We start from the raw sequence: 12,383 nt of genomic DNA, 5'->3' as shown, positions 1-12,383 counted from the left end.
CAAAGTCAGAAGTGGTGGGATGTGGTGTTTGGCTCCCAGCAGCACAGGAGAGACTCTCTGGTGTCTCTTTTCAAATGGAAAAAGAACAAAACGTGCAGGCAAGTGTGTACACACGGCCGGGCGAGGGCTCTTGGCACGTGAGCGTGGTGGCTGAGCATCTCCGGGTCCGCCAGGTGTGTGGAGACTGAGTTCTGAGGGGTTGGAGGCTGAGCCCAGGTGTGGGTCTGGAGGCGGCTGTGAAGGAGGACCGCAGTGGCCTCCCTTCGTCCGTCCACCGTCCCGCTGGACCTGGAGCCCTTGCCCCTCCACGCGGCTGCATCCCTCAGACTCCGCTGCGCTTCTCAGCTGGAAGCCCCCGGAACCGGGCTAACCCAGCCTAGCATGGCGGGAGGGAGCACTCACATCCGGACTAAAGCTCTGGCGAGACCATGTATTTAACACATCCAGAGGGTCAGCTACGCGCTTGGTGTTGGGCTAAATTCTGGGGGTGCAGGGGGTCCTTGTAGTCGGAAGCTGTCTGCCCAGTGGAGTCTTAATCAATTGTCACAGGAATGGCTGAACCCTGAACGCGGTCCCCGGAAGATCAGGGACACAGGCCCCTGGGCCTTCCCCTCCACACGCCCTCCCCCCGGGTGCCCTCCCCCCTCACATCCTACCCCCCCCACGCGCCCTCTGACCCGTTCTGTAAGCACCGTATGGAATGGCTTAGCTCCTGCGCAAAGGCAGGAAGGAGAAATAACAGAGCGGCAGAGAGAAAACAAGACAGTAGCTGTTGGCAGCGGACTCGAGGGTGTTTGCGGAGAGCAGCGAGCAATCTACAAAAACAATCGCAGAAACCGGAGGTGGATTTAACGAAACGCCGCGGACAAGGTCAAGGTGGCAGCTTGCTCCGAGGTTCTTCTAACAATTCCTTCCTTCCTGACAGGCGCGGGACGCAGCCCCTGGTCGGGGAAGTCTCTGCGCTCGTGACTTACTTTAACCAATAAAATGTGGAGACAGGTGCTGAAGACCACCAGGCTGGGGGGAAAGGGGCTGTGTGTGTGTGTGTGTGTGTGTGTGTGTGTGTGTGTGTGTGTGTGTGCGCGTGCACGTGCGCACACACACATGTGCACACATGTGGACATGTTCTCTTGGCTCTGGTGCAGCCTCACGGGCCGTGGGTCAGACACGGAGGGTCAGAGGGCTGAGTTCTGGTGCTCTGGGTATGAGTTTACTTCTGTGCATTTTTGTTCTTTACATATTTTAATGTTTGCTCTCTCTATTCCTGATATTTTTACAAATTAAGAGAAAGAGGATTTTTCAAAAGGGTTGAACAATCATGTACACTTTGTCATTACATTAAGGAGTGGTATTACAGTGCCATTGATCTATTATAAAATGTGAAAGTTCTTAATTGAAATATGGACGTGTGAACATAAAGATCTATCATGAAAGCGAGTGGAATGAAGGGTTCCTCACATCTGAACCATTTGAACAAGAGTGAGTTGAAGTGCAGAACCACCGTTCTTTATCCCGGCTGAAGAGAAGCTTTGTCTGGACGGGTGCCATGGAGTGACTCTCCACGAGAACCCGCCCAGGTTCAGAGTCCCAACTAAGCCAGTGACCACCCTTCAGCCCACTTGATTCAAGGACAATCCTCTTTCCTACAGTCAGATCCCAGAGTGCAGAGTTTCCCTACGGTGACTTGTAATGGCAATGGCAGTAGCGGTGGTGATGGAGGCAATGGTGGTGATGGTAATGATGGTGATGGTGATGATGGTGATGATGGTGATTGTAATGGTGATGATGGTGATGGTGGTGGTGCTAATGGTGATTGATGGTGATGATGGTGATGATGGTGATGGTAATGGTGATGGTGATGATGATGGTGATGGTGATGATGATGGTGATGATGGTGATGGTGATGGTGGTGATGGTGATGGTGATGGTGATGGTGATGGTGATGATGGTGATGGTGATGGTGGTGATGGTGATGATGATGATTATGATGATGATGATGGTGATGGTGATTGTGATGGTGATGATGGTGATGGTGATGATGATTGTGATGGTGATGATGGTGATGGTGGTGATGATGGTGATGGTGATGGTGATGGTGGTGATGATGATGGTGGTGATTGTGATGGTGGTGATGGTGATGGTGATGGTGATGGTGATGGTGATGATGGTGATGGTGATGGTGGTGATGGTGATGATGATGATTATGATGATGATGATGGTGATGGTGATTGTGATGGTGATGATGGTGATGGTGATGATGATTGTGATGGTGATGATGGTGATGGTGGTGATGATGGTGATGGTGATGGTGATGGTGGTGATGATGATGGTGGTGATTGTGATGGTGATGATGGTGATGATGATGATGATGGTGATGATGGTGATGGTGATTGTGATGGTGATGATGGTGGTGATGATGGTGATGATGATGGTGATTGTGATGATGATGATGGTGATGGTGATTGTGATGATGATGGTGATGGTGATGATGGTGATGATGGTGATGGTGATGGTGATGGTGATGATGATGATGATGGTGATTGTGATGGTGATGATGATGGTGGTGATGATGATGGTGATTGTGATGGTGATGATGATGGTGATGGTGATGGTGATGGTGGTGATGATGGTGATGGTGATGATGATTGTGATGGTGATGGTGATGGTGATGATGATGGTGATGATGGTGATGGTGGTGATGGTGATGGTGATGATGGTGATTGTGATGGTGATGATGGTGATTGATGGTGATGATGGTGGTGGTGGTGATGGTGATGGTGATGATGGTGATTGTGATGGTGATGGTGATGATGATGGTGATGATGGTGATGATAGTGGTGGTGGTGATGGTGATGGTGATGATGGTGATTGTGATGGTGATGATGGTGGTGGTGGTGATGGTGATGATGATGTTGATGGTGATTGTGATGGTGATGATGGTGATGGTGATGATAATGGAGGTAGCGATGATGGTAATGATGATGGTGATGGTGCTGCTGCTGTTACTGCTGTCTGAGTATGTTTGCTGAAAGCGGGCTCGATGTGTAGGAAGGCTTGACCACGTGAAGGGGATTGCCTCATGTGGCAGCCATGCATGGACCCTGCATGTCGGCTCTAGGGGTGTGCGGCCAGCCTTCAGCCACAGCTGGAGAGGTGCCAGGCAGCTCTTCCAGTGTTCTGCTCCTGGAACCGCCTTGCTCCAGGCCTCTTCCCTAGGAGGACGGAGTGTCATTAGGAAGCTATGGAGGCTGAACGACTCTCCCTCTGGAATCCAGGACACAGGTTTGCGAAGCGCTTGGCAAGGCTGGGCATCCTAGTTTGGTGAGAGGTGCTTACGTCGTCAGGGGAAGCCTGATTTTGGCCTCCTGCACCTTCCAGCTCCCACTTGGCTGGGCCATCCGCCTTCTTCAGATTCACAGTTAGATGTGTGTGTGTGTGTGTGCATGTGTGCATGTGTGTGAGTGTGCACATGGTCTGCGGGATGTAGCACCTCCCCCACTGCTCTCTGCCTCCCCATCGGAATGTTTTCACAGTGTGTGATCTGAGGGCGGAGGCCTCTTTTCCTGTTATCACTTCCCTTTCAACGCTAACATGCTCGGGAGGTGCTGGTCTTGGGATAATAGCAGGTGTTATCAGTATCAGTAGCAGGGTAATAGCGCAGTACTAGTAACTACAGTGGCAATAGCGACCCATGCATGTGCCGCCGGCATTTCATGTTTCCCGCTCTGTGTTAATTACCACACGTCACTCCATTGAGACATGACAACACCCTGGACAAACACTCTCTTTGTGGGATGTGAAGCCAAATATCCGCCCGTGTCCCATCCTGCCCCTGGTGAGCCCGCCGCCCGCTGCCGGTCTCTCCTGTTCTCCCACAGCAGTGGAGGGGCTGGCAGGCAGGCAGATGCCCCTGGGATTGGCCACGGCAGGCCAGAGGGCTGACACGCTCAGCCCTGGGCTCTCCGAGGCGTGTCACATGTGGGCTGCAGCCCCTGGAGAAGTGAACGGATGTGTCTCCCCGTGCTGACCTCGGGAGCCACACAGGGCCGCCCTTCTGTTGTCCCAAGCTGAGGAAACAGCTTTGCCCACAGCTCTCCAACACAGCCTGGAAGGCATCATCACAGTGTTTCTGGAAAGTGGGCCGATTCTTCAGGAAGCCTCACCTACCTGCACCAGTGGGTGGCCTTGTCCACCGGCTCCTGGGAGAACCAGGGTCCACTGTTGTTTTCTGTTCCTGCATGCTGTGGACCTGCACAGGACGACCCCAGTGTCCCTGCATGCTGTGGATCTGCACAGGACGCCCCCAGTGTCCCTGCATGCTGTGGATCTGCACAGGACGCCCCCAGTGTCCCCGCGTGCTGTGGATCTGCACAGGACGCCCCCAGTGTCCCCGCGTGCTGTGGACCTGCACAGGACACCCTCAGTGTCCCCGTGTGCCGTGGATCTGCACAGGACGCCCCCAGTGTCCCTGCATGCTGTGGATCTGCACAGGACGCCCCCAGTGTCCCCGCGTGCCCTGGACCTGCACAGGATGCCCCCAGTGTCCCCGCGTGCTGTGGATCTGCACAGGACGCCCCCAGTGTCCCTGCATGCTGTGGATCTGCACAGGACGCCCCCAGTGTCCCTGCATGCTGTGGACCTGCACAGGACGCCCCCAGTGTACCCGCGTGCTGTGGATCTGCATAGGACACCCTCAGTGTCCCTGCATGCTGTGGATCTGCACAGGACGCCCCCAGTGTCCCCACGTGCTGTGGACCTGCACAGGACGCCCCCAGTGTCCCCGCGTGCTGTGGACCTGCACAGGACGCCCCCAGTGTCCCCGCGTGCTGTAGATCTGCACAGGACGCCCCCAGTGTCCCCGCGTGCTGTGGACCTGCACGGGACGCCCCCAGTGTTCCTGCATGCTGTGGACCTGCACAGGACGCCCCCAGTGTCCCCACATGCTGTGGATCTGCACAGGACGCCCCTAGTGTCCCCGTGTGCCGTGGATCTGCACAGGATGCCCCCAGTGTTCCTGCATGCTGTGGACCTGCACAGGATGCCCCCAGTGTCCCCGCGTGCTGTGGATCTGCACAGGAAACCCTCAGTGTCCCTGCATGCGGTGGATCTGCACAGGACGCCCCCAGTGTCCCCGGGTGCTGTGGATCTGCACAGGACGCCCCCAGTGTCCCCGGGTGCTGTGGATCTGCACAGGACGCCCCCAGTGTCCCTGCGTGCTGTAGACCTGCACAGGACGCCCCCAGTGACCCTGCGTGCCCTAGACCTGCACAGGATGCCCCCAGTGACCCCGCGTGCCCTGGACCCGCACAGGATGCCCCCAGTGACCCCGCGTGCCCGGGACCTGCACAGGACGCCCCCAGTGTCCCCGCATGCTGTGGACCTGCACAGGATGCCCCCAGTGTCCCCGCATGCTGTGGATCCGCACAGGACGCCCCCAATGTCCCTGCATGCTGTGGATCTGCACAGGACGCCCCCAGTGTCCCTGCATGCTGTGGACCTGCACAGGACGCCCCCAGTGTCCCTGCATGCTGTGGATCTGCACAGGACGCCCCCAGTGTCCCCGCGTGCGGTGGATCTGCATAGGACACCCCCAGTGTCCCTGCATGCTGTGGATCTGCACAGGACGCCCCCAGTGTCCCCGCGTGCCGTGGATCTGCACAGGATGCCCCCAGTGTCCCCGCGTGCTGTGGATCTGCATAGGACACCCCCAGTGTACCTGCATGCTGTGGATCTGCACAAGACGCCCCCAGTGTCCCCGCATGCTGTGGACCTGCACAGGACACCCTCAGTGTCCCCGTGTGCCGTGGATCTGCACAGGATGCCCCCAGTGTCCCTGCGTGCTGTGGATCTGCACAGGACGCCCCCAGTGTCCCCGCAGGCTGTGGATCTGCATAGGATGCCCCCAGTGTCCCTGCATGCTGTGGACCTGCACGGGATGCCCCCAGTGTCCCTGCATGCTGTGGATCTGCACAGGACGCCCCCAGTGTCCCCGCATGCTGTGGACCTGCACGGGATGCCCCCAGTGTCCCCGCGTGCTGTGGACCTGCACGGGATGCCCCCAGTGTCCCCGCGTGCTGTGGATCTGCATAGGACGCCCCCAGTGTCCCTGCATGCTGTGGACCTGCACGGGATGCCCCAGTGTCCCCGCATGCTGTGGATCTGCACGGGATGCCCCCAGTGTCCCCGCATGCTGTGGACCTGCACAGGATGCCCCCAGTGTCCCCGCGTGCTGTGGATCTGCACAGGACACCCTCAGTGTCCCCGTGTGCCGTGGATCTGCACAGGATGCCCCCAGTGTCCCCGTGTGCTGTGGATCTGCACAGGACGCCCCCAGTGTCCCTGAGTGCTGTGGATCTGCACAGGACGCCCCCAGTGTCCCTGAGTGCTGTGGATCTGCACAGGACGCCCCCAGTGTCCCTGCATGCTGTGGATCTGCACAGGACGCCCCCAGTGTCCCCGCGTGCTGTGGATCTGCATAGGACACCCCCAGTGTCCCTGCATGCTGTGGATCTGCACAGGACGCCCCCAGTGTCCCCGCATGCTGTGGACCTGCACAGGACACCCTCAGTGTCCCCGTGTGCCGTGGATCTGCACAGGATGCCCCCAGTGTCCCCGCGTGCTGTGGATCTGCACAGGACGCCCCCAGTGTCCCCGCATGCTGTGGATCTGCACGGGACGCCCGCAGTGTCTCTGCGTGCTGTGGATCTGCATGGGACGTCCCCAGTGTCCCCGCATGCTGTGGATCTGCACAGGTTGCCCCCAGGGTCCCTGCGTGCTGTGGATCTGCATAGAACGCCCCCAGTGTCCCTGAGTGCTGTGGATCTGCAGGGACGCCCCCAGTGTCCCTGCATGCTGTGGATCTGCACGGGATGCCCCCAGTGTCCCTGAGTGCTGTGGATCTGCAGGGACGCCCCCAGTGTCCCTGCATGCTGTGGATCTGCACAGGATGCCCCCAGTGTCCCCGTATGCCATGGATTTGCACTGGATGCCCCCAGTGTCCCCGCATACTGTGGATCTGCAGGGACGCCCCCAGTGTCCCTGAGTGCTGTGGATCTGCAGGGAACACCCCTAGTGTCCCTGCGTGCTGTGGACCTCCAATGGACACCTCAGCCCCACTCCTAGCCAGGAAGGTTTGTTTCAGCCTTGGTCAATCATTAACGGATCTGCAAATCCTCTCACAGCACTGTGCGTGGTCTGACAGGAAGACAACACATTTCTGAACACGGAATGAATCTTTGGATACCTGCGTGCAGTGTCCTTTCTTTCCTCCTTAGCATCTGTGTGATTTGGGGAAGTTGCCCCGTGGCCTTGATGGCGGTCTCCTTGTGAAGGAGGGGATGGCATGGCAGCTGGTGTCCAGGTGTGGATGACAAGGTTGTATGTGACCTGCGGGAATGGGCTTCAGACCACGCAGCCGCTCAGCAGGTGTGGTTGACACAATGGCAGTAGATGGATGGTTTGCCGGCAGCAGAAATGACAGAGCGCAGGACACAGGACAGGAGCCCTTTGTTTCTGGGGGACCAGCGTTGGTACCTGAACTCGGTAAAAGACAGAAGTTCTCCCAACAACACGCACCTAGAAAGAGCAGACGCAGCTTTAGTTAAGATCCGCATAGGCTGTCTGTAATTAGTTCTCCACTTAGCTCAATAAATTCTTCTGTGAGTACGTAATTCATTATAAATAAATATTACCATGGAGATGCAATAATTATAATAATTTTCCAATATTTACTCTATGTGAATGCTTCTTAACTATATGCGTTTTACCATTGTGTAGTAAATTCTTGAGCCTTCTAATAAGCAAGCTACTTAATGTTTACATGTTGCTTATTGTCTTCATATGCAGAACCTGCGGAGCTAGGAAGCCGTAGAGAGCCTGGTGTGATCTCCTGCAATGGTCTCACGGATGCCCGGTCTCAGTCTGTGTCAGCGGAGTCTCTCGGGAGTCTGTGAGGACAGAAGTGTTTTCAGAAGAACTCTAACGTTTAATTACGCTTCTTGCACTCATGCTCGGAGTGTGCAGGGAACTCTGTGGTGGCCGTGTGAGTTGGGACGAGGTCCCTCTTGCTGATGGGCAAGGACACATGACCGATGTCCTCTCTGAACCGTGGGGCTGTGTTCACACCCCCTGGGGAGCCATGGGGCCTGGGGTAATATTGAATCTCATACATTCCAGGCCTGTCCTCTATGTGTGTACTTACGAAATAAAAGAGCTTATAAATTAGCACAGTAAAAGACTAGCAGCAACTAATAAAAAAAATGAGAATCATATCCTGGAATAACAGTTATCTGACTGCGCTCTCTCTCCTTAGAAGCGTATTTTTAGAAGGAACTTCATGGTGGATAATAAAAACCATGGAATACAAACCTGTGGCTTGCATTTTCTTGAGTCCTGGCACTTTCCTCAGCCTGGGCTTTCTGTACAAACACGAAATGACGCACCCACAGAAGCAGCAGCTCCTTGGGCCCGTCACCGATTTTAAGAAGTTCAAAGAGGGTTCTGAGACCACAGGTTTGACAAAGGGGATTTTGTATCCTCCACTCCCTGCCAGGTAGGTGCCCTTCTCTCCCTGGAGATGCTGTAGCCTTAGATGGACATAGGAGATGGCCAGGAGAGCCACAGGAGAGCGGAGCGGGAGATGCTGTGATGGGGTCTGAACTTTCTGGACTGCATCACAAACCTCTCTAAAAGTCCCCGGCTTGCAGCCATTGCCTGGGGACATTCTTCTTTTTCCCTCTGGATCTGCAGTTGTGGTAGTCGGGCGGGGCTGGGTGGGGCTGGGCCTGGCCAGGCAGGGCTGGGCTGGGTGGCTTGGGGCACCCCCCAGCTGCCCTCTCCTGCCCCTGTGCCCACTGCAGCGGAGCCTGGGTTCTGGGTCTTTGTCTGCTGAGGGTGCCTCCTGGGGCGGGCAGCGGGCTGCCCTGGGGCTGGCAGGGAGCGTCAAGTCCTCTGCGGGCCTCCGTGTGGACCTGCCCCGGGCCTCGCTGGTTGAGGTCATGCATACCTGGGGCCCAGGCACAGCATCCATCCTGTGTGGGAGGAGGCGTGGGCCGCCTGGCCAGGGCTGCGGCCAATGTGAAGAGAGGCCGTGTGTGCACACTGCCGGCCACTCTCACCATTGCCTGGTCCCTCTTTTGTCCACCCAGGAGCTCCAGGTGTCTCCGCAATGGCCGCGTATACTCTCAACCATTTTCCCTGGAGAGTGACGGTTGTTGGCAAGAGCGCCAGACCTCATCATCGGAACGTGAACTCTCTCATCGCTTCTAAGTGCCATCATTGGTAAGAAGCAGCTGTTTGGAATTATAACCTATTTTTCTCTGAATTGGGGATGATTCAGGCTCATCCAATTGCTCCCTGGAACAGGTATTGTGCTGACAGGACTTGGACATTCAGCACAAATGTGCACCTGCGTGCTCTGATCCGCATCACCTGATGGTGTAGTCCCAGAGTCCCTCGGGCAGTGATTTGTCGAACGCCAGCCATTTACAATTATTTTTTTTAGAATAAATAAATGCAGCTGTAAAAGCGGTTAGGGAGATGTAAAACCTTCGCGCAACAAGACCGTTCTTTTCTCAGAGACAGTGGGATTTTAGGGAATGTCAGCGTGGTGGTGGCATTTGTTCTCAGCTAAGCGATGGGGAGCCAAGTGCTGCTGTGATACCAGCTCCGGAGGATGCGCCGCGGCACAGTAAGAAAAGAGAAATGATTTAATTGTCTTTGTCTCCGTGCTTTCTCTGTTTAATTGCAGGGTTGTGTTTTATCGTAAGTGTTAGCGTGCGTGTGCAGGTACTGTGTCATTAGCTCACATCAAATCCCTTGTTCCACCGCCAGGCTCCTCGAGCTTCTACACCACAAGGGTTCCTCTGCAATGGCTCGGCTTCACCACCCGCCCCAGTATCAGCGAGAAAACCTGGGTGTCGACTGAACCCTGAGATCATTAGAAGAGTCCAGAACAACGTGTGGAAATGAACCACTTCTTAAATCTTAACTCCAGGAGGATTCCCTTGCGGATGTGCAAGAACAGAATCGGGAGTGCGATCTCAAAGCGCACGGTGCCCAGGTCTCCAGGAGGGCTTCTGCGCTTGGGAGCTGGCAGAGATGAAGACTAAAGTGGAATGGAACGTGCCAACATCCCCTGGGCCATCCGTCCACGTTTCCACTCACCCCAGCCCTCAGCAGAGCCGGTTCCCCTGCATGGGGCTCCCCTGCACGGGGCTCCCCTGCACGGGCCTCCCCTGCACGGGCCTCCGTCTGCCCCGCGTTCCTCCCTGACGGCCTGGCTCCTAACGAGATACCCACTCTTGGAGGTTTTCCCTTATCCCAATAAACTGGAGTGAATAGCTGCTTGATTTGTTATTGATTTCCCCGGAGACACATTTGGGGCTGCATTTGCAGCACTGGGTTTTAAGAGCAGGGAGTTGGGGCCAAGGAAAAGCTTCACAGCACAGCGAGCCTCGGGGCTTCTGTGTGTGCCAGTGAATTTCCTCTCTGGGGTAGCTGGCCTCCATTAGTGCAACATCCTGGTGTAAAGAAGAAGGGAAGGACGGAGGGAGGGGAAGGACAGAGGGAGGGGAAGGATGGAGGGAGGGGAAGGATGGAGGGAGGGGAGGGACCTAGGGAGGGGAAGGACCGAGGGAGGGGAGGGACCATGGGAGGGGAGGGACCATGGGAGGGGAAGGACCTAGGGAGGGGAAGGACCATGGGAGGGGAAGGACCATGGGAGGGGAAGGACCTAGGGAGGGGAAGGACCATGGGAGGGGAAGGACCTAAGGAGGGGAAGGACCATGGGAGGGGCGGGACCATGGGAGGGGAGGGACCTTGGGAGGGGAAGGACCTAGGGAGAAGGACCGAGGGAGGGGAAGGACCTTGGGAGGGGAAGGACCTTGGGAGGGGAAGGACTGATGGAAGGGAAGGACCGAGGGAGGGGAAGGACCAAGGCAGGGGAAGGACTGAGGGAGGGGAAGGATGGAAGGAGGGGAAGGACCTTGGGAGGGGAAGGACCTTGGGAGGGGTGGGACCACGGAGGGGAGGGAAGATGGGAGGGGAGGGACCGAGGGAGGGTGCTGGAGGGAGGTGTGACCTTCACCAGCAAGGTCAAGATGTAAAATGTCACTGAGACTTTGGAAGATGTGTGTGTGTGTGTGTGTGTGTGTGTGTGTGTGTGCGCGCGCGCGCAGTACCACTCAGCAGCTTCTCATAGTGGTCTCAGTTCATTCAGATTCAGCCCATTGCCACAGCCGTCATGGTCTAGTGCATACTTCAGTGTGGGAGTTCTGTACCAAGTGCTCTGGGTGTTGGGGAAGCTGCAGCAGTCCCTGGGAATGGAAGGCGATTCCTGAGATTCTTCTCTATAGGATCTGGGCTTGGGACTGGCTTGAGGTGTGTGTGTATGCAGGGGGGGGGGGGGGAATGGGGGATGGATGGGTGTGTGGGGGATGGGGTGTATGAGGAGGGATGGGTGTGTGGAGGGGGATGAGGGGGTGAATTTGGGGGAGGGAGTAGATAAAGGGAGAGAGGAAGTGTTGGAGAATGGGGTCAGAGGATGTAAGCGAACATGGAGCCAGGAACACTGAGGGAAGGGTGGGTTGGGAAAGATGGGGGAGGATGAGAAGGAGTAACGTATCAGGATGCACTGCACTCTCAGGCAGACAGGCTCCCTTGAAATCCCTTCCTACACCCACCTACGCTAGCTTTAAAAGTAGCTTAACGGGAATTGTATGCATGTGTGTATGTGTGCATGTTCTGGACTCTTCTAATGACCTCGGGGTTTAGTTGATACCCAGGTTGTTTTCGCTGATACTGGGGCACGTGGTGAAGCCAAGTGATTGCAGAGGAATCTTTGTGGTTTAGACGCTGGAGGAGCCTGGCAGAGGAATAGGGGTTTGATGTGAGCGAGTGGCACAGTATGTATGTGTGCGTGTGTGCGGTGTGTATATATGCATGTATGTATGTGTGCATGGATGCATTTGGGGCTTGAACACAGGCCCCAAACTCTCACCTGGCTTTTGTGCTACAGGCTGGGGTGCTGCCATGGGAGCCAGACGTCCACTGCTGGCTCTGTCCTGGTTAATTGGAGATAGAGTCACAGACTTTTCTTCAAACAACGATGCTCAGTTCTCAGCCCCCTGATGAACGAAGTTTTATAGGCACCAGTCACCGGCATACTGCTTGATCGGAAACTTTGGAGACTAGTCAGGAAACATCAGTGTTTGACTCTCTTTGGAAAGGAGTTGTCATAACGCAGGAAGGAAACAGACCTGCCGCCCACAGAGGGCCTTCAGAACGTGAGCTCCCCAGCCACTCATGCTCGCCACGGGTTAGAACGAAACACCCTTCCACAGGTCTGCCTTTCCCTCGGGAGCCTGGGCCTCACCGCAGGTTTT

At 56.1% G+C, this 12,383-nt stretch overlaps 1 protein-coding gene across 1 annotated transcript; it reads left to right on the top strand.

Annotated features, from left to right (window-relative positions):
- The first annotated feature begins 2,966 nt into the window (after window positions 1-2,966).
- Window positions 2,967-6,888, top strand: LOC122125000 (proline-rich extensin-like protein EPR1). The gene is made up of 3 exons (XM_042699549.1): window positions 2,967-3,016; window positions 4,258-6,153; window positions 6,207-6,888. Exons 1-3 carry the CDS (start codon window positions 2,967-2,969, stop codon window positions 6,886-6,888), a joined length of 2,628 nt encoding a protein of 875 aa, XP_042555483.1.
- Window positions 6,889-12,383: the final 5,495 nt, after the last annotated feature.

The sequence above is a fragment of the Dipodomys spectabilis genome, unplaced genomic scaffold, assembly GCF_019054845.1.
Source record: "Dipodomys spectabilis isolate Male_0828 unplaced genomic scaffold, ASM1905484v1 ptg000257l, whole genome shotgun sequence".
Lineage (NCBI taxonomy): Eukaryota > Metazoa > Chordata > Mammalia > Rodentia > Heteromyidae > Dipodomys > Dipodomys spectabilis.
This window is presented reverse-complemented; position numbering and strand designations above follow the sequence as displayed.